We start from the raw sequence: 23,305 nt of genomic DNA on the forward strand, positions 1-23,305 counted from the left end.
TTTAGAAACAAGTTAGAAGTAAAAGTGATTTTGAACAACCTGCTCATCTTGAAACTTCAAAGACTCCCCATACCAGTTCACGAATGTCCCTTACAGTGTCCCTTAGTTTGGACATGGTCACGTGATCATCACAAACCTCATTGCCGCGAAATTACTCGTTTGCGTGTTCACTTGCTAAGGCTATTGATCAATCGTTATTGCTTATTTAACTGTTACATTAGTAAAATGTTTTGTGAAAAGGCAGTTGAACTTATTCGAGAACTTCATCGGATGGGTGATGGACAATTACCAGCTTTTAATGTAAGTCTGAGTGCTACGTTTGTTATCCTTTCATGAAAGTGGTCTGCTAACTATTAGCATCAAGCATCATAGTTATTTCTGTAACATTAAGTTAACGTTACTTACATTAAAATCCCTGAATGCTTTGGAATGTTCAAATAATAAGTTCATTTGCCAACATCAAAATGTCAATTGCAATAGGAGGATGGCATCCGACAGGTCCTCGAAGAAATGAAGGCGTTATATGAACAAAACCAAAGTGATGTGTAAGTGATTGACATGATGTTAACAATAGTCGAGTACAACAACCTGTGTTGGCAAATGAGATTTCACTTTTTCCCCTGTCATTTTAGAAATGAGGCGAAAGCTGAGGGCAAAAGTGAACTGATTCCTACCATCAAATTCCGTCACTGTTGCCTGTTGAGGAATCAACGCTGTGTCGCTGCATATCTGTAAGCGTTGTGCTTAATAATTTGTTGACCCTTGCCTTTGACATGTTAGTTTATTCTATATCGGCTTTGTGCCAATAAATCTCTATTCTACAGGTACGATCGCTTACTTAGGATACGAGCCCTTAGGTGGGAATATGGAAGTGTCCTTCCTACAAATATTCGTTTTCACATGTGCGCAGAAGAGGTAAATTCGTTTTGTTTTGGGTATCTGTCTGCCATTAATAACATTAGCTTGCCAGTGATATCCGCATGCATGTTTGAGCTTTAGGGGATCATTATTATTTTTCTGTCCAGATAAAGCTCTCTTTGAAGTTTATGCGTTTGTCTTCAAATGTTAAACAGCTGGAATGGTTCAACCAGTACAAAAAGTCCCTTGCCACCTATATGAGATCAATTGGTGGAGAAGGTGGGCTGGACATAACACAGGACATGAAACCTCCCAAGAGCCTTTATATAGAGGTGAGAAAGATGCAAAGGGCATAGTAAACACTCAGTGGCATTGTGAGGAATGAAGTTGTGTAGAATAAGTGTACGTTCTGTTATGCCTGCTTACTATATTGCAGTTCTTGTTTTTCTCAAGTTTACTTACTTATTCACTCGGCTGACGCAATTGACTAATATGTCAATTATTACAAGGGCTGGTCTCCCCAGAAGTTAAGTGCCTTGTTGAAGGGCACAACATTGGCAGCTGGGAATTGAACCTACACCTCTCGGACTACTGCATGCCAGCCCAGCTCTTTAGATATTAGGCTACCACTGTTCTTATTGATCGAGTGATCTAAAGTCATAGCGGCAGACTGCAGCCTTTCCTACTTCATTCAAATCTCTTGCTCTTGTCTGACTTAATGATAAATAATAGGAAATTTGTTACCGTATTAGACTTCCTGAGATATTTTTGTTTGTGTGTAGGTTCGCTGTCTGAAAGACCATGGTGAGTTTGAAATAGATGATGGCACAGTTATCCTGCTGAAGAAAAATAGCCAGGTATGCTCCAGCAACACTTTCCATTCAAATTTGTTTACAAATATTGAATTGATTAATATTTAGGTAAATGTTTCAAGAAAGTGCCATTGTGTATAACCTAGTTTTAACTTGCTCATGCATAATCTTGTTTACAGCATTTTCTCCCACGTTGGAAATGTGAGCAGCTGATTCGGCAAGGTGTCCTGGAGCATGTCATCTCTTGAGGTCACAATAGAAGAGTGTATAAGATATACAGAATTACATGGAAATATGTTAATGTGGGGAAAAAGGTTCTGAAAGCATGTGTTCAAGGGAAGAGGTTTTACTTGGTAAACATTTGTACATTAATTTATACAGTGATGTAGGGCAATAATACATTTACATCCTACTTAATAACAATTACTCTTCATAGAATAATATCACTGTCTGGGGAAAAAATAGGATAATGTTAACCACCATCTCAAATGTTCTTTCCACAATCTTTTGTGATTCTACAAGCTTGAATTGTACAGTAGTGCATAAAGATTTCAAAATGTGCAAGTGTCAAAATGTAGCACCCGTGTATCAAAACTATACATTATGAAATACTGTACTTTTGGTTGCTATTACAAGTTTATTAAGAACACTTTCATAAATATCATTCATTGTTATGACCGGGCATATGATTGTGCCAAACTTGGATCCATGTTAACAGAAGAACCAGTGGGAAGAAAAAGAAGCACCCTGATTTCCCTGTGATGTTAAGATTGGGACCGAAACCCAAGCAGCACATGGATGTAGCATTCCTACATCCACTCAAACATATACAAAGACAGGGATTGACCTGTGAAACTGGAGGCTTTCAGGGGACAGGTTGTCACTGTAGAGGTGGTCCAGGACTACACTTTATCCATGTCTTTACAACAACTTAGCCATAGGATTATACTATGGGTTTTAAGAAAGCAGTAATATTGTAGCATGGTCCGCTACCGGTCATTTGTCTCAACCCACTTCATCAGACACTATAAAAAGCACAATAATTGAACCTATGATTTAAAACCTGCAACTGGTCTTACCTCACAAGAGGTGAAAAAAATAGAGAGCAAAAATTGTACTCGGTACCCTAGATGAAAATACCAAGTTACCTGCTTGGTTTGTGCTCGAACAATATACATGAGGATCAATTATTGCTTTGAGGTGACTAAGGACAATGCAACACCTGCCCCACTAAGCTGTAACTGCATCCTACTTGGTTGTGGTGATAGAGGATAGAGGTATGTCACAATAGTATATATGGCTCTTGTGTAAGCTTGTAGGGAAAGACGTGCTCTAGGCAGACAGGGATGCAGGAGCAATTTTACGAAGGAGTTTGTTAAGAGCAGCCACTTTCTCCTCGAGTAAGAAGCTCTTCTTCTCAGCACTCTTCTGACGTTGTTCTGTGATCTGCAGTGCCTTCATGAGCTGGGAATTCTCCACGTACAAGTCCTTCAACAGGAGATCGGACTTGGCATTCTTGGTCAACTGTAAAACAAAGATTGATCCAAATATGGTGTCTTGAAAAGCCAAGTTATTTGTGTAATTTCTCTCCCAAATTATGAGTTTAGAAATTATTATAACACAATAAGAGTTGCTAAACAAGCCACTGCAGACATGGTTAAAAAAACATTACAAATAAGTCAGATAGCTGCTTAGTTTTTACATCATTCAGAAGCCTCAAGTCTGGAAAGTACAACCAATGCCTACACTGATTTAGCTTGGTTTTCAAATAAAACTTTTACATTAATTTACTAAACCTGCAAGTGACCAATAGGCTACATGCACAAAAGGCTCTCGGTGCACTCATTTGTTTCCGGCAGAGCCAGGTGTGTTTGAACCTGCCTGTGTTAGTTAGTGTCAACACGGACCCAGTTGGGTGTTGCACCTAGTGAATCAGCCTGTTACGATAAAGAAGGATTTATGCGTGTGTTAAAATTATTATTGGGCAAAACAAGATATTCAGTATCAGAGTGAAGATGTAAGGAGCAGAATACCACAGAAGATGCCATTACAACACAGCTCCACCGGAAACAAACAAGCTACCTGACAAGCCTGTCATACATGTAGCCTATTTAGGGCCCGTCCACACGGAGACGCTTTTTAGGTTAAACGCAGAGGTTTTGCTTCGTCTTGGCCGAGCGTCCAAACGAATCCTGTAAACGCACTGCCCGAAACCGCACTTTTCTGAAACCTGGTCCCAGAGTGGAGAAATCTGAAACTGTAGCCCATTTGAATTCGTTTAGACAGCGAAACCGCACATCCTGCTTGCGTATCGATGATGTCATCGCCACACCTCAGCTGCCCTGGACTTGCACTTATAGTATTGCCTAACAATACTAGTTTTCATACATGACATTACCTACGATTACACTCCGTAAGATAAATATCACAACTGGTGCTGCGCAGCGCCGATAGCTTATGACTTGGTGGACTGAACACTGTTTTCCCGGTGTTTTTTAATGCATTCTAGCTACTGTCAGTGACGCGAGAGAACTTAAGTTATTAGGAAAGTGCGGTGTAAGTTTAGGCTACATTAATTTGTGCGTAGTGCCAGTGTCATTCATTTATTTTACATGTCTTACAACATATATACATGCATTCAGTCGAGTGAAATCAGATATAAGCATACAAAGACGCTTAGAACTCACGTTAAGCCGATGGTAGCACACTGAATGCAAATGCGCGATTTGATGCAGGCAAACGTATTGACTGTTACTAACGAAGGTTTTATAGCAATATTATAAATGTGGCGACAGAGTAGCCTAGAACTTGGGTAAGCCTTGCGTTTAGTAGCCTAATTGCGCTGATAGCCAAAACTAATGTGAATCACGGACTATCCTACAACCAAAGAAAGTAAAGGTGATTAGTAGGCCTACCTGCGTTAGCCAAATAAAGGACGGGACTGCACCCTTCACAAACCGTAAAATAAAGTTTATTAGTTTTACAGTTGACAGTTCACCATCAGTCCACACAAACAATTCTGGTTTCCTTACACTAGCCATTACATAGCCTATTCTGTCTGTTTGTAAAGCACAAACTTTGGTCAATTTCTGTAAAGAAACAGTGCTAACTATAGGCCTGGGGGATGAAGTAATGTGTTGAGTCGTGTTGAGATGGATCCGTTTGGACGCAAATATTCTTGATGCGGTTTCAGGGAAGACGGAGGAAAAAAAGATCGGTTTCGTATGTGTGGACTAGCCCTTAATTTTGATTCAATTTAACATGTACATCAAATGGATCAACTGACATCAGCCTTTGTTGAGGTGGAGAATATGATGTCTCAGTAAGCTGGATGGACTTAACTAGCCAAACTTTTTGTAATCATTTACTCAGCATCAGCCCCTACCTAATTCAGTAGAACATGGATTGATGCTTACAGGCCAATTACAATTCAATGGAGCATTTCCAGCCAACAAGCAGTTTGGCAGAGCTAGACAAGCTCCCTGTAGCTTAATGATCAGATTAAATTGAAGAGGGCAGTGTTTAGCTTGGCTGATAGAAATCATGAATGTGCATTTCCTTGGAAAAGGATTGTGGATCTCAGGTGCTTCCTGACAGTTTAAGTTTAAGGGTCACTAGGATTGAGTGATAAGAACCCACCTGCTCTTTTAGCTGATTGACCTTCTCTTGTAACATCATCCGAACATTCTTCAGTTTAGCCTCCACCTCCTCCATCCTTTCCTGCATATGCCCCATTACCTTCTCGTATTGCTCCTGGAGGGAAGGACAGGATGGAAAAGATGTTACTATGGACATGTGGACCTGTTAATGCATCCTGGGTGCTGCAGCCTTTGTGTATCAGATCAATACAGCCATTTATGCTGCACAGGTCTAGTGACTTACTTCAAGAGTTAAATATAATTTTGCCATAATTTGGTCACTTTCACGCTGTACTGCCCACGAGTATCTTTTAAAATGTTAAGGTGAACAATGTAAGATTAAGTCCAACTTTAATGCCATGACTGTCTCAGAACTGAGCTGAATGTTCAAATGACACTAAGGCAGTGGTCCCCAAACTACGGCCCGCCACCTCATTTTGGGTGGCCCCCCAAAACATGTCCGTGGTATATAGCAACCGTCCCGCACGGGAGTAGTCGCTTTGGTTAAAAAGCGTCAGCCAAATGTAATGTAATGTAATGTAATGTACGACATCGTCAAACTATAACCTCCGCAATTTCCCCCATTCATTCTCTATGGCGAGTCTTAACAGTACACATGTAATATTCTTTTTGTCCACTGGTGGTTATTTTGGCGCTGTTTCGCGTTTGCCATCAAAAACGGAATGAAATGTAGGCCTACCTGCAAACAATGTAAGAGGCCTATGCTGACTGCATTAGTGCTCAAAAGTATTCTAAAAGTTTATCAATTAATTGTTAATAACTAACTAACTTCTATTCAAGTCATATTTCTGGGACTTTCTGGGATAATTATTTCTATTTTGTATTCACTCGTTCAAATGTTCAGGCCTACAAAGAGGTCACAAGTTCAGGTGAGTGAAAGTTAGAATGGTGGTCATTTCAGACCACTTCAGCGCTTCATAAAATTCTCATAGTTTGAGAACTTTACATTTTCAGAGTTCACCCATTTTTAATAAAATATACTTTTGGGCAGTGGTGGAATGTAACGAAGTACAAATACTTCGTTACTGTACTTAAGTAAATTTTCCACGTATTTGTACTTTACTTAAGTAACATTTATAGTGCATACTTTTGACTTTTACTTCGTTACATTTTACAGCAATTATCTGTACTTTTACTCCGCTACATTTCTACAACACCATCGTTCCTTTTTACGATACATTTTATGATCAGTTTTTTTTATCTCTCTGACAAACACGTTTGTTTTACCGGGGGGTTGCTACCAAAGATTCTGGAGCGCTACGTGCATTCTTAGAAACATAAGCTTCTAGTCTAGACCAGGCAAAGCGTGAGCTTGTAGCCATCTGCATTCGGTAGGCTATATTCACCAGACCCATGGCTACACTGTACATGCAACTGTGTTCTGTGCCTTTCTCTGTCTGTTATCTGCAGCGTTAGGGCCTCCTCTCCGATGAGATTGCTATCCGCGGATCAGCGAAGTTACAGGCTATGTCCATGCTTCTGTCACACGTCTGATCATTTGCGGCACAAATGAATGGTAGACTATTAATGAACCGGTGGCCGGAAAAAACGTAACATTTTCCAGATTAGGAAATATTCCTTAATTGTGTGTGATTAAATAAAGATGCATAGCCTACAATTGGGGGGTAGTAACGTGAGCGCTCATTCAATGTCTATGCGTCTGCGCAAGTGAAACTGAACTTAATCATAAAGACACCTTTCTCAGCAACTTTTCTGTTCAATCAGCATAATTGGCATTACGATCCACCCGACGTTTCCCTTGTCTACCCCGTTAAACTTCAGGCTCTCGTGTTTTGCTGAATGATATTACTCAGCAGATCACCCTAGTAGATAACCAGAATTACAGTCTCTAGAATTGTAGGTCAGAATGTAAACTGGGCCACAGATGGTAAGCACAATTGCATTAACTTAAAACTATCTAGTCGAGTATAACCTAAAACTAGCTTAATTAAAATGCCACAGCCCATACTGATTTTTCCTTTTAGAATATAGATATTAAGAGAATAAATCATTATGCAAATACTTTTACTTTTAATACTTAAAGTACATTTAAAAGCAGGTACTTTTTACTTTTACTTAAGTAGGGTTGTCATTGTGGTACTTTTACTTTTACTAAAGTAAATATTTCTCTGTGTATTTGTACTTTTACTTAAGTAGGCTACTGAGGTTCAGTACTTCCTCCACCACTGCTTTTGGGAATGCAAAAGTCTTTTTATTAGTATTATTTAATTTGAGTTACACACTAATATGGCATGGCAATATAAACACAGCTAACAATGGTATTAAATTGCAATAGCCTATAGATTAAATGTAATGGAATATTCGACTAAGGTAGACTGCTGTTGTTCACAGCACTAAGCTATTTATGGTTACTGATATACTCCGAGTCTCTGGCCCTCTCTTAGAGCCAGGCATAGCAAGCTGGCCCTCGGAAGAAAAAGTTTGGGGACCACTGCACTAAGGTATGAGCTACACCAGGCGAGTAACTGAATTGTTCCGTTTGCGTAGCGTCTGCTGGAACAATTAGCTTCCACTATAATCAATGGAAGTAGCTACACCAGACGTGACAGCGGCGCGTACGTTCAAAAAAAATAGACCAGTCTTTAAAATGGATTTTACGCGTTGCGAACCGAACGCTTCAGTTACGCGCCTGGTGTAGCTCATACCTAAGGGTATGGGGGTTGGGGAGGCTCACAGCCAGCGCAGACCAGAAGATAAATGAAACTAAACACTAGCTGAAATTGGAAAACTGAGTACCCGGCCAGTTGCTGATTGCCTGAAGTTTTAAATAAAAAAAATACCACCGTGTCCCATGTGCTCTGTGCATGTCCTTGGCAGTGGAAAAGTGTTCTCACCGATACTGTAGCCCTTAGTGCTGGATGGCTGCCCCTTACCTGCTGCAGTGCCAGTTGTGTGCTAGCCTTCTGCGCCTGCGAACGGAGCATCTCCTCCAGCTGCTGGCCCCGGCGCTGGTGCCCAGCCAGCTGAGCCTGGAGGGGACCCAGCTGCTCCCTGGAGCCAGCACCCACCTGCTCCCGCATGTCCTGCAGCGCCCGCACATGCTGCGCCTGTGCCACGGACAGGGCCGTGTCCGCCTGCAGCGCCTGAGTGGACACGCAGCATCGGGGGGGTCAGACACAAGTGCCCAGACACACACTCAGGCACGCACACACACACACACACACATGCAGGCACAAACATACACTCAAGTCTGGAGTTTTCAATTCTGCCATATGAGCATGGATAACATGTAATCACTGAGGTCAAAGCACCTCTGCATACAATAAACGTGAATGGGTCAACGGTTAATCTCACTGATTTTGTAGTAGAGGAGTTTAAAAATGCCTACTTTAGTTATAATAAGACTTAATGGCACTGACTGGAATCTGCATGGATGCAATGCCATCAGTGCTGGCTATTGTTTCAAATCAGAGTTTAATCATTGCCTGGCATTCTGTGCATTCTATGACCAAGGGGTATTTTGGACTATGTTAATTTAGAGAGAAGAAAGGCTCACTTGATTCTTGGCATCTTGTGTAGCTGTCTCTAACTGTGTCTGTTTGTGTTTTAGAGTCAGGCACTCTTGAGTCAGCTTCCGCAGTTCCTTTTCGTGAGCCTGTAGCTGTGCCACCTGCCACAGGAAATTAAATTGTGTTTACTCTGATTATTTTCAACATGGATCTGGTTAATTATCAATCTCTGTATCTCTGTATTTCTGGACTAGAGACATTAAAAAAAAGAAAAAAAATAATTCCATTACCATCGTGCATCATGAGAATGTAAAACAGGGTCATATTAACCTTTTGAAGCAGGTCCTGGTTTTGTTTATGAAGCCTTTGGCATTCTTCTTCCATAGTGCGAGAGGCTTCATCCTCATGCTGCCTTCTGGCCCTCTGCAGTTCTTCCTTCTCTCTGCACAGCTGACCCATACTCATCTCCAGCTCCCTCACCTGAGAGACATCAAGTGAACACACACACACACACACACACACACACACACACACACACACACATTCAGAGTTTAGTCTATAGTACACAGTGCTTAAAGTTCTTAGGCTAGGTCATTCAAGATTTAAGCATAGATAATTATGTTTAGCGGCTTCTGATAATGGAACAAGGCTTTCCATTTCCATTGCTTTAAGCCCTGAGTGCTTCATATGCTGTATGTATTTGACAGAATGAATAACCTGTTCCAGCAATCACTACTTTTTTTACTGAGAGTGATGTGACACGAGGAAAGTATGCATTTGTGGGCTACCTTGTCCTGGGAGTCTTGCAACATTCTCTGCAGTGCTGCAGTTTCCTGGTTGTGCATATGACTCTCCTGGGATGCCGCTTGGAGCTGGGAGCGCAGCTGCTCTGTCTGAGTGTCAACAGCATGGAGTGACTCCTGGAGTTTCTCAACCTGTCAAGACATTAAACAAAGTTATTTTTAAATACACAGAACCACGCGCATGGATTCAGCAAATAGAGAGCACGTTAGGAAGGCAACCTGAGAACTGTTCCCCCCTACCTTGTGCTTTCTCTCCTCTGCCTCTTTAAGCAGCCGCTCATTGTCTTGCTGAAGCCACTGGTGCTCTAACTCAACTTCAGACAGCTGCTGAATCTGCATTCCACACAGAAAAGTAAAATATCACAACCAGAGTCACCAACATAGGATAGACATAGTGTAATTTATGACCAGCTGACTGTTTCTCTAACATCCCACACATGAAATATCAGCAAGACAATGGTAATAGACACTTTAGATCAAAACATCACCTTGTGCATATTCTCAGTAAGTTCCATAGCTTATTATGCTACTATGAAAGAATTTAAGGTTATTCCCAGAGGAGTTTTAAAACCAATGTTCTATCAATTTTACTGATGACCGATGCTTGCATTAGCTCTCAGAACTTGGCCTCCATGAGCATACCTTCTCCTTAGCTGCGGTCAGCTCTCTCTCCAGCCGCTCACGCTCCAGTTTCCAGCTGGCCTGGAGCTGTGCTCCGTCCCGCTCCTGCTGACTGGACACCTCCTGCAGCTGCCGCATGGTGGTCTTCCCGTCCTCCTGCTCTCGGCACACCTGGGCCAGACGTTCTGTCAGCATCTGGACGGCTCCCTGGTCGGCACGGAGACGCGAGCTCAGCTCAGCATTCTCAGTGCTAAGCTGGAGGTTACGCGAGCTGAGGTCCAGAACCTCCTCACGGTATTTTGCATTCTGAGCAAAGCGAAGATAAAGAAAGTCTTAGCAAAGCGAAGAAAACGAAAGCTTTGACAAGTTTTAAATATGCATGTTATGTGTGAGTGTCTTTTGAGAGAAAACAGGTCTGTGGAGGGTAAAACACATTCACCTCTTTGTGCAGCTTTTCCTCCTCCTGTCTTTCCTTCTCATGTTCTCGCTCCATTTCATCCAGTCTCCTCCTGGCCACACATAAAAGTAAATAATACATATTCATATCATAGCGTTCATATTATACAGCTCTGTAACACTACCCCTTGATCATTCCTAGGTTTAAACTCACCTCTTTTTGTCAACCTCCTCTTCAAGCGATTTCACATCTTGTTGTAGCATAGTCAGTCGGTCTTTTAGGGCACAATTCTCAGAATTTACGTCATCAAGTTTAGCCCTGATGCAAACAGCACATAAACATGGTTAACATCTCCATGATGTGACATCAACACCACCAAGCCAAATTTATGGATGGACAATATGGATTCACACAATCACAGTCAGTGAACTAGAACAATGAAACATAAGGTAAAGGCATTTTTTCCAAACGCACAAAAATGGCTTTCCGTTTTCAAAGCAAATCAATCTAGATTAGTTGTGACAAACTGCAGGCGCACGGCACACAGAGCCAAGACCTTCTGCGATGCTGGTGTTATTTGCAACATCTACTACCATGCAATCAAAAGAAATCATTCAGTTAGTGGATGAAAAATGTTTCGCACAATTGTGAATTCCACAAAGTCTGAGTTGAAACTGTGCAAGAGATGCGAGGAGAAAGAGATTGTAGTTAATAATCATTCCATTAGATACAAAACATTCGGAGAGAAAAAAAATAATAATTAAAAAAGTTAGACACACACACACACACACTTGAAGCTACAGTTATTCAGTTCATTGCATCCAACAGTCAGCAGGCATAAATGTCTCAGATCATGGCGGGTGTGGGTTAGTCATTGTTTTTATTGCCTCATTTCCTGGGTTGACCAGTCCGCACGGCGACAAACCTGTGTGGACTGGCAGGGTCCATGCCCTCCTCCAGAGCCATGACCAGCTTCTCCATCTCCAAGAGCTGCTCCCTCATCCTTGTCTTCTCCCCATCAAACTCCTCCTCCACCCGGCTCTGCTCCTCTTGGGATCTCTCCAGGGATTTCTGGAGCTGTGTGTTCGCTCCTTCTGCCTCCTCCAGAGCCATGACCAAGTTCTCCATCTCCAGGAGCTGCTCCCTCATGTTCGTCTTCTCCCGCTCAAACTCCTCCTCCGCCCGGCTCAGATCCTCCAGGGATTTCTGGAGCTGGGCGTTAGCTCCGTCCACCTCCTGTCTGACAGCGCTGAGCTCTTTCTCTTTGTCCACCAGCTGACCCCTCAGCTCCTCCACCTCCCCGGAGAGGCTCTTGCCCTGCTCAAACAAGTGCACCTTCCTTTGGACTCCGGCCCACAGCTTTTCCATCTCCGCCGTCTGAGCGTCCAGCTGGGCGCGAAGCTCCTCTACCAGGCAGTCTCTCCTGCCCAGCTCCCGGGTCATACGCTGGACATCCTCCCGGAACCCGTCGGCCTCCGCCTCCATCTCCACAATCTGTGCGGAGAGCTGGTTGGTCAGCCCACGGTAGGCCGCGTTTTCCTGAGTGAGGCAATCCCTCTCTTCTTTATCCAGCTCCAGTGTTGACCGGATGTCGGTCACCTTGCTCTGCTCCGATCGAAAGGCCTCCTGCAAGCTCAGCTTGCTCTTCCTCATTTGCTCCAAGTCTGTCGTCAGACTTTGGAGACGTGTCTGCAAATGCTCCATGTCTGTCGTCTGCCTTCTCAGCTGTTCGCCGAGCTTGGTTCTCTCCGCTTGAAGAACTTCCAGATCTGCGACTTGTCTCGTGAGTACTGCCTCTTTGAGCCTTACTACTTCTTGGGACTTCTCCATGTTTGCCCTCAATGCGCTCATCTCCTCGTCTGTCTCCTTGAACTGCGCTTGCTGCAGGGCAAAGGCACTTGACAGGTGGTTACAGTTCCCCTCGATCAGTTCCTTTTCGCTGCGCAGTGCGGCCGCCTCCGCCTGAGCGCTGTCCAGTTCCTGCGTCAGGTGGGAGAGCTTTCGGAGCAGCTCCTCCGCCCGGGTCCTCTCTGCCTCCAGCTCCTTCTCCCTCCGGAGCAGGTCGGACGTCAGGCGCTGGATGGCGGCGTCCTGCGACTTCAGGTGGACCGTGTTCTCTTCCAGCTGCTCGCACATCTCCTCCAGCTTAGCCTCCAGGCGCTTCCGCAGCTCCTGCGCCTCCACCTCAGCCCGCTCCTCCAGCTCCACCCGTGTCCGGAGGCCATGGATCTCCTCCCGCAGGAGCTGCACCTCCTCCTGGTGCGATTGGTCCAGGCGCCTCTTCTCCAGGGCCGCACCGTGGCAGATCTGGGCCTGCTCCTCGCCGGTGCGCTCCTCGTGGCGCAGGCGCTCCCTGCGCGCCTCCTGCTCCAGCTGGTGGAGGCGCGCTTCCCAGCGGCCCTGCTGGTGGCGCTGCTGCTCGCCCTGCTCGTGCAGGCGGCGGCGCTCACAGTGCAGCTGGTGCAGGAGGCTGCGCTGGGCCTCGCTGTACTGCTGCTTGCACTGACAGAGCTGCCTGTCCATCTCCTCCCTGATTCAGCACACAGTCACAGCTTGTAAAAACGCATATACATTTACAGTGCAAGGGCATATTTCTTTTCCACCTATGGTATGAATGTGTGTGTGTACACACACAGAGTCTACATGCATACGGTCACAACATGACAGCATTACAAGTTCACACACTCACACAGTACTTAAACATTGAAGGAAACAGTGCTGCTGAATGGAGATTCTGTATATTGGTTGGTTATGCAAATGAGTCAAGGCATTTAGGTGGCAAGACATGCATAATTTGAGAATGGCACCTAAATGTTGACTCATTTCTGTATAAAAGGGGAAGATGATGCGTGTTAGCCATCCGGCAAGAAACCCAATTTCATCGCGTGCATGGCTTTAACTGATGAACAATGGCTGTTTTAGGGATGCAAGATTGGGATTCAATATTATCTGTGGTCAGCTGAGAAATAGACCAGCAACCTGGTCAAAACACTACAATTATAAGAATTTAGGGAATTCCACTCCAAAAACTGAGACTTCTAGTGCAAATGACCTGCTAACCCACAATAGTCCTCAACAGTCCGTCCTCTTGAAATCAATAAAAACAAGCCTGGCCACCCACCTGACCAGTAGCACTTCCTGATCCATCTTCAGCTTCAGCTCGGCCTCCAGCTGGTCCTTCTCGGACGTGAGCCGCTGCACGATGTTGCTCATCTCACGGGCGTAGTTCTGCTCCAGCTCGGCCCGCTCCCGCTGGAGCCGGCGGTCCAGCTCCGAGCCCCAGGCCAGCCCCTCGGCCCGGGCCTGCAGCTGGGCCTCCAGCTTCTCTGCGCTCTGCTTCAGCCTCTCCGCCCGCTCCTCGGCCTGGGCCTTCTGCTCCTCCAGCTCGCTGATCTCCACCTTGAAGCTCTGCGAGATGTCCTTGCGCTCCACCTCCATGTTGCGCCGCATCAGCTCCATGCTGCGCTCGTAGAAGTTCACCTGTGCGCAGGTAGAGAGGAGACAAGCTCACATGACGTCTGAGGCCTCTGTAAATGTGGCCATTCTCAGTACAAGTCAGTATCTCAGTACGGTTAATATGACGCTCACAAAATCATCTGCCTTTTGTCTCTCCCAGGGAGGCTGATGATGGATACCTGTGTAATGTGTACCCTGTTTATCCATTTTCCTATGTCTGCCTCACTGTGTGCACATCTGTCCCAATGGTAATATTTCTAGTATTTCTACAGATCTCGGACCAGATTTCCACTACTATGTTCTCTGTGTCTGTTTGCTCCATACCTTTGTCTCCAGCTGGATCTTGAGATCCTGCACCTCCTGTTCATACTTCTCCTTCAGCTGCTCCATGGCCAGCTCAGTCTCTATACTGACAGGTGCAGACAGACTCTCCAAGGAGCCCAATGCTGAAACACACACACACACACACACACACACACACACACACACACACACACTAAATCCCATTCTGATATAATTCAAGGTAAGTTTATGGTGAGGGTTTTTACACTGTTGCTATTTCTTACCACTTTTATTTTCCACTTCAAGTTTTTTCTTGACTTGAGGAGAACTGCCTTTCTTCATCTCAGGGTCATCTAGAAGTGCAAATCAGAGTGGGAACAGAGAGGCTGACCAGAGAGACATATGCAGCTACTTCATACAGCAGCAAATAAAAAGCAAACCTACTTCTGTGTGGAGGGGTGTGGCTTTGCGCAAGTGACTTGTGAAATGAGGGGGTGGGGCTTTAGTAGTAGTACACACAAAACGTTTACGCTACAACCCACATTCTGTGATCCCAATTAGTGCAGGTGAAAATCCTAATGCGCCCTGAGTGTACCTGAATCAGACTCGTTGGCGAGCGCTCGGCGACCAGACCAGGTGGGAGAGGAGAGGCTCTCCCTCGAGCGTCTGGGTTTCCTGGTCAGGGTCTGGTTCTTCAGCATCTCCAGCTCCGAGCTCAACTCGTCGTTCCTGTCTCGCAACTCCTGCATGGCATACATTCCAACCAGTTAACAGTGCTGGTGTCTCATAGACAAAAACACACGGCAAAAAACAAACACACAGACACACACTTCTAGCAACTTTCATCTATAGGTGTCAGCAAAAGGAGAGAACATCCAGCCTTTTTACAAGCTGGCATGCAACTCAATGGCAAATTTCATTCCTATGCCAGCCTCTTAGCACTACCATCACACAGCTATCAGAAAGCAATCAAAGCCCTGTACACAGGCTCACCTTCACTTTCTTAGTCCCCACAGAGAGAGTGCATTTAAATACAAATCACTCAATTAGCGGTGAAACTTTAGGCACTTTATGTCAGTTTCAACTTCCACACGTCAACTCCCACAAAACAATGGCAGACGCTAGGTTTCAACGCAAGCCAAAGCAAGCAGACCATTACATTCCTTTAAAATAACCACACGTGAAACACTTTCGGAGATCATCAAGTCCGCAGAAAGTCTGATCTAATTTCATGCCCGGCCCACACAGACAGCCTGGACACTTAATCTTCTGCTCTAGATGATGAAGACAAAGGGGAAGTACAAGGGGGGCGAGCATCTGCCTGAGTCATCACTTCAATTACACATTGACAACAGGCACACAAACAAACAAAATAAACTAACAGGTACAGGTGACCCAAGGTCACTTCCTCTGATATACATCAGTCCCGTTTGGGGAATACAGGAAGACAGACTAAATAGACTTATGTCCCCAGCTGTATATGAAAGTCTTAGTTGACATGCGCATGTGTGACGTACTCACCCTGCACTGGACTTCATACTCCTTAATGATATCAGAGAAACGCTCCTCCTGGTTTTCCAGGACAGCTGGGCTCTGATCCAGGCTGGCAAACTGACAAAAATCCATAATTTTAGACAGGAAATTCATGGAATTATGGTTGGAATTATGATTCTGACGAGGCACGATATGTCTCTCAATCCAACACACAAATATGTTCCCATAGGAATAGAGTGAGGGAGTAATAATGGAATTCAATCTGGGGGAAAACATACATTAAAAATGATTGATTCCATGTGTGTGTATAGAAAAGTCCTCCGTTTGTTTCCTTACAAAAGATCTCATAGTCTTTATGAAGTACTTCTTTTGGTTTGTGTCTGTAGGCAGTATGAGCAGGATTTGGGTGAAGCTGCTGCAGCAGGCCCACCTCACCCTCCACCCAGTTCTCACCTCGCGCTGTAACAGGCCTCCTCCCCCAGCCAGCGCTCACCTTGTCCTGCAGCAGGTGCTCCAGGTCCTTCTGCAGCCTGGCCACGGTGCTCTCGGTCTCGGCTAGCTTCCCCTTCAACGTGCTCGCCTCATCCTCCAGCCGAGCGTTCTCCTGTGACAGCGAAGCAGCTGTTATTTAACACCGTGCAAACACACGCGGCAGGGAAACACACACCGGTCAACTACTAGGCAACAACAGGCCTCATAATAACTGCTATTAATCTGGAGGCACAGAGTGTGTGATGCAGGCAATCAGGAAGTATGGATACGGTAGCTGTACACAGCATGTACACCTAGGAGGTTGCTAAATGGTTGATGGTTTGATGGCAGCTTGACTGCCTAGTCATGTCTCTGTCCCTTTAAATCAGGGGTGTCAAACATAAGGCCCGGGGCCAGATCAGGCCCCCCAAGATGTTTTGGGTAGGAAGGAAAAATTAGAAAGAAAAGATATTCACATCCAGCTATCTTCAACAATTTGTAATAAGCAATATCTGTGATAAATTGATTAAACCTAGCACTACAGACCATCCTCAGGAAGGAAGAGGCCAAAAAACTGACATGGAAGTAGGGTGTTTCAAGAGAGAAAGAGCAGGATATGACGAGTAAATGATTTGTACTTGTTTGCTCATGAGTGGGTATAGTAAAGGAGTACATAATGTAACAACACTCTGATACCAATGCAGAGAAATGAAAATGACCATGACAATGACGGCCCCCATGAGGTCTCATTCCAACAAATCTGGCCCACTGCCTAATATGAGTTTGACACCCCTGCTTTAAATGATGCTTGGAGGTAAAGCCTACAATGAATTGCCACAAGCTAGAAGCATTTGTGTTACCACAAACTAGCAGCAGCAACATGGTAGTCACTAACTGAGAATACAGTGCATGACAGCTACCACATCCAAGCATGTCTGACTATGAACTGCACATCTGAACTGTGACCATCAGTGGGTGGCGCCCAGCTCACAGTGTTGACCATGACGGCTCTCCTCACCTGGGTGACGTTGCACACCTCCTCCTGCAGGCTGACGTCTTTGGCCTGCAGGGCCTCCACCTCCTCGCGGAGTTTGACGCGCTCCCATTCCAGCTGCTGCATCAGCACCTCACTCTCCTGCTCCGTCTCGCTCCGCAACGCCGTCAGCTTCTCCCGGAAGTCCTGCTCCAGACCCCTGGCCAATCAGAGAGCAGGACAGTCACAACCAGAGCCTTTTTTGTTGTTCTGATTCAATTTAAAGGCATTTTTAGAAAAGAATGTCACTATATATATATAAAAACCTCGATGCAAGCTGAGGGCAGCAGTGCAAAATTAATGAAAGCTGTGGTCTTTGGTAAATAAAATAATTATTAACCTAATATAATTCTGTGTTCACCTACTATACAAATGCTTAGGAAGTCTTACAGCATCAGTCCAAAGAATGTTTGTTTTTCAAAATAATCTCTCTCAAAAGTACAGTCACCCTACTACGTCATTGTGCTTCACCATTAATTACAATGACAACATGAAGGGTGTGACTCTTTGGCATTCTTGCAACCTGAGACTCTTTAACCAGTAAAGCAGGCTGCACTGATTGTCTGGTTTACAGGAATAACTGCGCATATGGACTACCGGTATATGTGTCTTTGGAGGGAGGGCGTGTAATCGCTCACTTGATTTTTGTTTCATTGAGTGACTCCATGGTGGCGTGACGGTCATCCACCTCCCTGACCAGCTGCAAGTTCCTTCGGTCAGCCCATTCCAGGTCAGCCTTGGCTTTATCCCGTTCTCGACATGCCTGATCAGCCAGAGTCCTTTAAAAAAAAAAAAAAAACATCAAACAATGGACCACCTCACTGTGTCACTTAATACAGAGTACATACCCACTACACAAAAAGCGCACCATTGTATCCACAAGATTTAAAGATTTGAAAAGTGCATGACCCCAGACCAACATGGATGGTGCAACCATATTAATGCCATGCATTTACTACAAAGGCAGTAAAATGGCATGCTACGACACATTGCAATTGTTCCAAAACTGGGAATTAAGATCACTGCACAATGAAACCAGTCCAGCATGTACCAGACAGCATCACAAAATTAGTGCCACCTCTAGATGGAGACAAAATTGAACAAACATGTTCTTTTGATATACATTGGGGATGTTTGGATTTGGATTATGGAGGAGAAATGGGTCAAGCTTTTTTTTTTTTGACTGCAGTTGAATGTCATGTTCAAGCAAAGCAAATTAAAGTGAATGCAATGTAGGCCACCCACTGTAGGAAGTGGATCTCGTTCTTGTAGGAGATGAGTGCAGCCTGGTGGATGCCATTGCCGCTGACCAGCAGCTCGTTGTCCAGCGCTAGGGTGAGCTCGACCAGGCTCAGCCGCTCGTCCAGCGAGAAGTCCAGAGTCTGGAAGACCATGACACATTTCAAAACCTTCCTTCAACCTCAAATGTCAACCACAAATATCTTTATCCCAGTGTAAAAAAAAAATCTTTAACCAATTGTAAAGATCAACAATGTTACTTGACAAAATGAAAAGCTTTAAAGCAGTCACCGGTCATTGGACATACTAGCACACACTAGCAGATAAAGCATGCAAGCGCCATGTGTCGTTACATGATCAGGCATAAGGGTTTGAACTCTGGAAAGGACAAACTCATTATATGAGGTTAATTTAGTCCATTAATTAACCACCCGTAAAACAAAAACTCTACTTCCATCCATTACATTTAAAAATGCACACAGTATTAAGGCAAGGAGGAGTCATGCACAAGTATGTTATGGAGTACACAAACAGCTAATTAGTTATGAAGAAAAGCATTGGACCCCAGAGAGTTTAAGCACATCAAAAAAAGTGGTGCAGGGAGAGCAATTACATTTTTCAAGGGCACATCTGAAAATAACTCAAATCACTCACGGTGACCTCCATATCCCTGTCAAAAGGAAATCCAGATAGCCACTAATGAATAACATCCATTGTTGTAACTAAAGACACAATGTCACCTTCACATCTCCTATCAGCCTGCGCAGTGATAGCTGACAGCAGAGTGTTGAAATTCCTAACAGATATACCAGCCTATCAGGGCAGACATGTAAGGGCATGAGACTGACTGACCTGTAGGATGTCCCTGCTGTTGCGGATGCCCTCCTCGGTCCAGAGGGCGATGACCCGCTCTGGACTGGTGCAGCCGCTCCCATCGTCCAGCCGGGTCAGGAGCTTCTGGCCCACGGTGGCCGAGAGCAGAGACGGGGAGGTGGACCGCGCCACCCTCTCATCGAACGCCTGCTGAAACACAGAGCGGGCCATGACATGAGCATGTGTAGCAGGCCACCCCGAGAAGGATCACGATCTGCCAAGTGCACAGTCGCAGGCGGACTCGACCCCTTTCTCCCCTGACCTCCACCTCACGCTGTGCCGTACAAGCCCTCATTGGTCAAAAGATTGGGACCAGCATAAATAAAATTTCACGCACGACTAATAAGTGTCTTTTTTTTTGCTGGTGTAACCCATAATCTGGCTTAGCCTACTTTCCTTGCCCAGGCGCTTATGTCATGGAGCCAGTGCAATATTCACCATCTACACAGACTCTGGAGACAGCATTGTGTGTTGAGGCGAAACTCTTAACATCTGCTTGTCTACACCAGACAGCATAAGCTATTGTTTCAGAACTTCACAATGAGTTAAATACCCCGATATACAGATTAGGAACTTAATAGTATAAAGCTGAGTGTAGATAAACATTAGGGAATGAAAACAATTATGTTTTATAATATTCACCCTTGGTGAGCCACCACTGTCCGCCTTCAGAGAACAAATGTTAACTTTAATTTTGCGCCTTAACAGGCCACAGCTAGATATGAGGCCTGAAGTGCAGTACATCATAAAGATCTTGCTTGCTTCTGAGTGATAGCGTTAAACAGAACTGAGAGTGGGAGCTCCACCCATCTATCAATTAACTCAACTGGTTACAGGCTGAGGTTACATCACTCATCAGGGTTTTTAAAATGTGGTCCTACTCAGCAGGAAGGTAAACACTTGGCTGCCCTGGCTCTGTGCCTGAATAAAAAGTTCTGCCATACATAAATTATGTTTTTATCTTTGATCATCTGTGGAGCTGAAGTCATTTATCCATTCCAAACATTTGATTTGTTTGAGTTTTTACGCAGTTCAGCTCAGTTTGTTTTCATTTTCGCACACTATTTACAGACAAGCCAACAACAGCCAACAGTTCTCGTTGTGATGCAATTACAATATCCCCACCTCAGAAAAAGGGAGTATTGTGCATTGCACAATTTGCCACATACTCTTTATTCGCACTGATTTCAAATGGGCATTTCGTTCAGATGAAAACATTTCATTTACGCAATGTGAGAGGGAGTGGTTTATCAAGGGATACTGGCACTGGTTTGCTGCAATGATAGGTATGAGGTAAGAGATCAACCCTTGTATGACCTCAAACCTAATAATCTATTGTTGCAAGAGCATAATACGATTAAATGTGACTTAAAATATCTCAGTAGGAGTGTTTCTACATATTCCTCCACCTTCAATCTAGACGCTGCTGATAGGCAAGTTTCACATAGGCCAGATATGCTGGTTACGGAACAAATGACTTCACCAATAAATCCACAATGTATTGAGATAATATCACCCATTTCACCAGCTCTGAGAAAAACACAATGGTAGGCTGGAACCCTAGGTTAACCACCAGTTCCCGTTAATCCCCCAGCTGGCCTCCGAGCTCCCCGCTACGAGTCCTCACAGTCTCTAGAGTCCCATCAACAGCCTCTACGTTACCAGCATCCAATAATCTCTCTACAGTCAGCTTTATAGTCAGAAAATGGGATGGGGGTATTTGTGTATTTGTGTGTGTGTGTGTGTGTGTGTGTGTGTGTGTGTGTGTGTGTGTGTGTGTGTGTGTGTGTGTGTGTGTGTGTGTGCTCTTTCTCTGACTGACCTGTAACAGTGACAGCTGGGCCTTAGGCCTCAGTGGGGTGGACGAGGACTTTGGAGCGGGCAGATCTCCATGGTTGAAGAGGCCTATCTGGAACTCTTGCAGGCTGACTCGGCCATCTTGGTCCTTATCAAGCTTCCTGAAGAGAGCATCCAGCTCCTACACACACACACACACACACACACACACACACACACAAGAACAGATTGAATGATGTCCTCAGGGATTTCATACACTCAGGTAATGATGTTCTGGGGCAGAGTGTTTGTTACAACTTGACACTTTATGGCATAAAATAAGCAGTGCAAAAATCAAAGTAACTAGTGTTACAACCAGTAGCACACAAAATACTTGCATGTCATTCTTCAAAATTGGCTTGGGTCCAAATTGGGTCCTGTTGTATAATATTGTTTGTTGGTGAAGGATTTGTGAGTAGCTGTAACTGTCATCTCACCTAACCCTTGAGACACCTAAAGTATAAGTATAGTATAAGTTTTGATCTTTGATCCCGTGAGGGAAATTTGGTCTCTGCATTTATCCCAATCCGTGAATTAGTGAAACACACTCAGCACACACACTAATCCTGGCGCAGTGAGCTGCCTGCAACAACAGCGGCGCTCGGGGAGCAGTGAGGGTTTAGGTGCCTTGCTCAAGGGCACTTCAGCCGTTCCTACTGGTCGGGGTTCGAACCGGCAACCCTCCGGTTACAAGTCCGAAGCACTAACCAGTAGGCCACGGCTGCCCCAGACTGTGACCAGGGGTGAACAACGTCTTCATTGGGAAGCCAAACTGGGGAGTATCTAGCTACTGGTTCTCCATTCAACTGTCCCACAGCTTCCACAACTTTCCAATATGAGGCCCCAAGGGCGAGCTCAAACCTTCACAAACAAGCAGTCAAGACCTTCAAGACAGGCACTCAAAGCCTGAAAATGGTTTAAAGTCTGTATGTTTTTAGTCTTGTCTTTATCTTGCCAACAATATTGTATGTTGTCACAAAAGAGAACGGTGATCTTGTCCCATATTAATCATGTAAAAATATGACAATCATGAATCATTGTCATTGTCTTCATTAACGAAATGACCACTGGTGTGTGTGTATATGTGTGTGTAGGTAGCTCTGCTGACCTCTGACTGCAGGTTCTTGAGGCCGATGTGCTCGCACACGAGTGACAGCTCCTGTCGGCTGAGTGAGCCCCCGGCACCGACGCCCAGTTCTTCCCAAACCGCCCTCACTTGCCCATCGGTCACTTTCTCCCGCAGACCCGGTGAGTGCAGGCCACTGCCTGTGCTGTCCGGCTTCCAGCGCTTCTGCTGGCCTGCAGACACACACACACATGTGCGTGTGCACACACACAAACACGCACACACACAGACACACAAACACACAGAAAGACATATGGCACCAGCCACCGTTTTAAATGAATGTCAAAATAATGGGCTTTAAACAAAATATCTGAAATAACGATGCTAGATTTGCAAATTTGTTCTTGAGACTTAAGACCGCACAAATAATGTCCAATACCTTTACACCACATACAGTATAATGAAGAACCCAAGTACCTTGTGCTTCAAAAGAAGAGAGAAAGGCCTCCTTGTTGCTCCCAGTCTCTTCATCAGACTTCAGACTCTGAAACATAGACATTGAGGTAGAGTCACCTAAGTCCTTAGACATGGAAATATATGTACTCAAGGGAGCTTAGATAACATCTTTCACTTGCTTGCTACATAATACACTGATAGTGTTTTTGTGGGTTCCCTTTTCCCTGTGTATGCGTGTGTGTGTGTATGTGAGTATGTGAGTGTGTGTGTGTGTGTGTGTGTGTGTGTGTGTGTGTGTGTGTGTGTGTGTGTGTGTGTGTGTGTGTGTGTGTGTGTGTGAGTGAAAAAGAGCGGGATAGTGAAAAAGAGAGTACAGGGTACCCCATGTCTGTGCACAGGGTAGTAACAAAAGACAAAACAATGCAGTGACCATAAGGAATTCCCACCCGCCAACATTACTTCCACAACACTGAGCAAGG

General features: G+C 44.7%; 2 protein-coding genes across 3 annotated transcripts in view; one reads left to right on the top strand and one right to left on the bottom strand.

Moving 5' to 3' along the window:
- Positions 1–65: 65 nt before the first annotated feature.
- gins1 (GINS complex subunit 1 (Psf1 homolog)) lies at positions 66–2,344 on the top strand. Of its 2 annotated transcripts, XM_042065264.1 has the most exons (7): positions 71–300; positions 481–545; positions 633–731; positions 825–915; positions 1,074–1,190; positions 1,641–1,715; positions 1,850–2,344. In XM_042065264.1, the coding sequence occupies exons 1-7, from the start codon at positions 226–228 to the stop codon at positions 1,916–1,918; spliced, it is 591 nt and encodes a 196-aa protein (XP_041921198.1). In that variant the 5' UTR covers positions 71–225; the 3' UTR covers positions 1,919–2,344. The 2 variants fall into 2 exon arrangements, with proteins under 2 accessions (XP_041921199.1, XP_041921198.1); XM_042065265.1 differs by lacking the exon at positions 481–545 and having other exon boundaries at positions 66–300.
- The window catches only part of ninl (ninein-like), a 28,515-nt gene continuing 7,210 nt past the window's right edge, over positions 2,001–23,305 (bottom strand). Inside the window, exons 5-28 of the mRNA XM_042065272.1 lie at positions 22,848–22,914; positions 22,413–22,603; positions 21,291–21,446; positions 19,448–19,615; positions 18,602–18,738; positions 17,995–18,135; positions 17,342–17,516; positions 16,346–16,456; positions 15,880–15,969; positions 14,954–15,101; positions 14,643–14,711; positions 14,401–14,522; positions 13,742–14,100; positions 11,546–13,150; positions 10,834–10,938; positions 10,663–10,732; positions 10,245–10,529; positions 9,843–9,935; positions 9,588–9,734; positions 9,130–9,279; positions 8,847–8,960; positions 8,224–8,433; positions 5,310–5,423; positions 2,001–3,194 (exon numbers count right to left, since the gene is read on the bottom strand). Of these exons, the coding sequence (XP_041921206.1) occupies positions 3,003–3,194; positions 5,310–5,423; positions 8,224–8,433; positions 8,847–8,960; positions 9,130–9,279; positions 9,588–9,734; positions 9,843–9,935; positions 10,245–10,529; positions 10,663–10,732; positions 10,834–10,938; positions 11,546–13,150; positions 13,742–14,100; positions 14,401–14,522; positions 14,643–14,711; positions 14,954–15,101; positions 15,880–15,969; positions 16,346–16,456; positions 17,342–17,516; positions 17,995–18,135; positions 18,602–18,738; positions 19,448–19,615; positions 21,291–21,446; positions 22,413–22,603; positions 22,848–22,914 (5,019 nt within the window). The 3' untranslated portion in view covers positions 2,001–3,002. The remainder of the gene's footprint in view (positions 3,195–5,309; positions 5,424–8,223; positions 8,434–8,846; positions 8,961–9,129; positions 9,280–9,587; positions 9,735–9,842; positions 9,936–10,244; positions 10,530–10,662; positions 10,733–10,833; positions 10,939–11,545; positions 13,151–13,741; positions 14,101–14,400; positions 14,523–14,642; positions 14,712–14,953; positions 15,102–15,879; positions 15,970–16,345; positions 16,457–17,341; positions 17,517–17,994; positions 18,136–18,601; positions 18,739–19,447; positions 19,616–21,290; positions 21,447–22,412; positions 22,604–22,847; positions 22,915–23,305) is intronic.

Source organism: Alosa sapidissima, chromosome 16 (assembly GCF_018492685.1).
Source record: "Alosa sapidissima isolate fAloSap1 chromosome 16, fAloSap1.pri, whole genome shotgun sequence".
In the NCBI taxonomy this organism is placed as follows: domain Eukaryota; kingdom Metazoa; phylum Chordata; class Actinopteri; order Clupeiformes; family Clupeidae; genus Alosa; species Alosa sapidissima.

Bases quoted from the DNA above. Each gene is read 5' to 3' on its own strand.
- gins1 (XM_042065264.1), top strand. From the start codon at position 226: ATGTTTTGTGAAAAGGCAGTTGAACTTATTCGAGAACTTCATCGGATG. The intron at 301-480 runs GTAAGTCTGAGT...CAATTGCAATAG, and splicing joins GACAATTACCAGCTTTTAAT to GAGGATGGCATCCGACAGGT. The intron at 916-1,073 runs GTAAATTCGTTT...AATGTTAAACAG, and splicing joins TTCACATGTGCGCAGAAGAG to CTGGAATGGTTCAACCAGTA.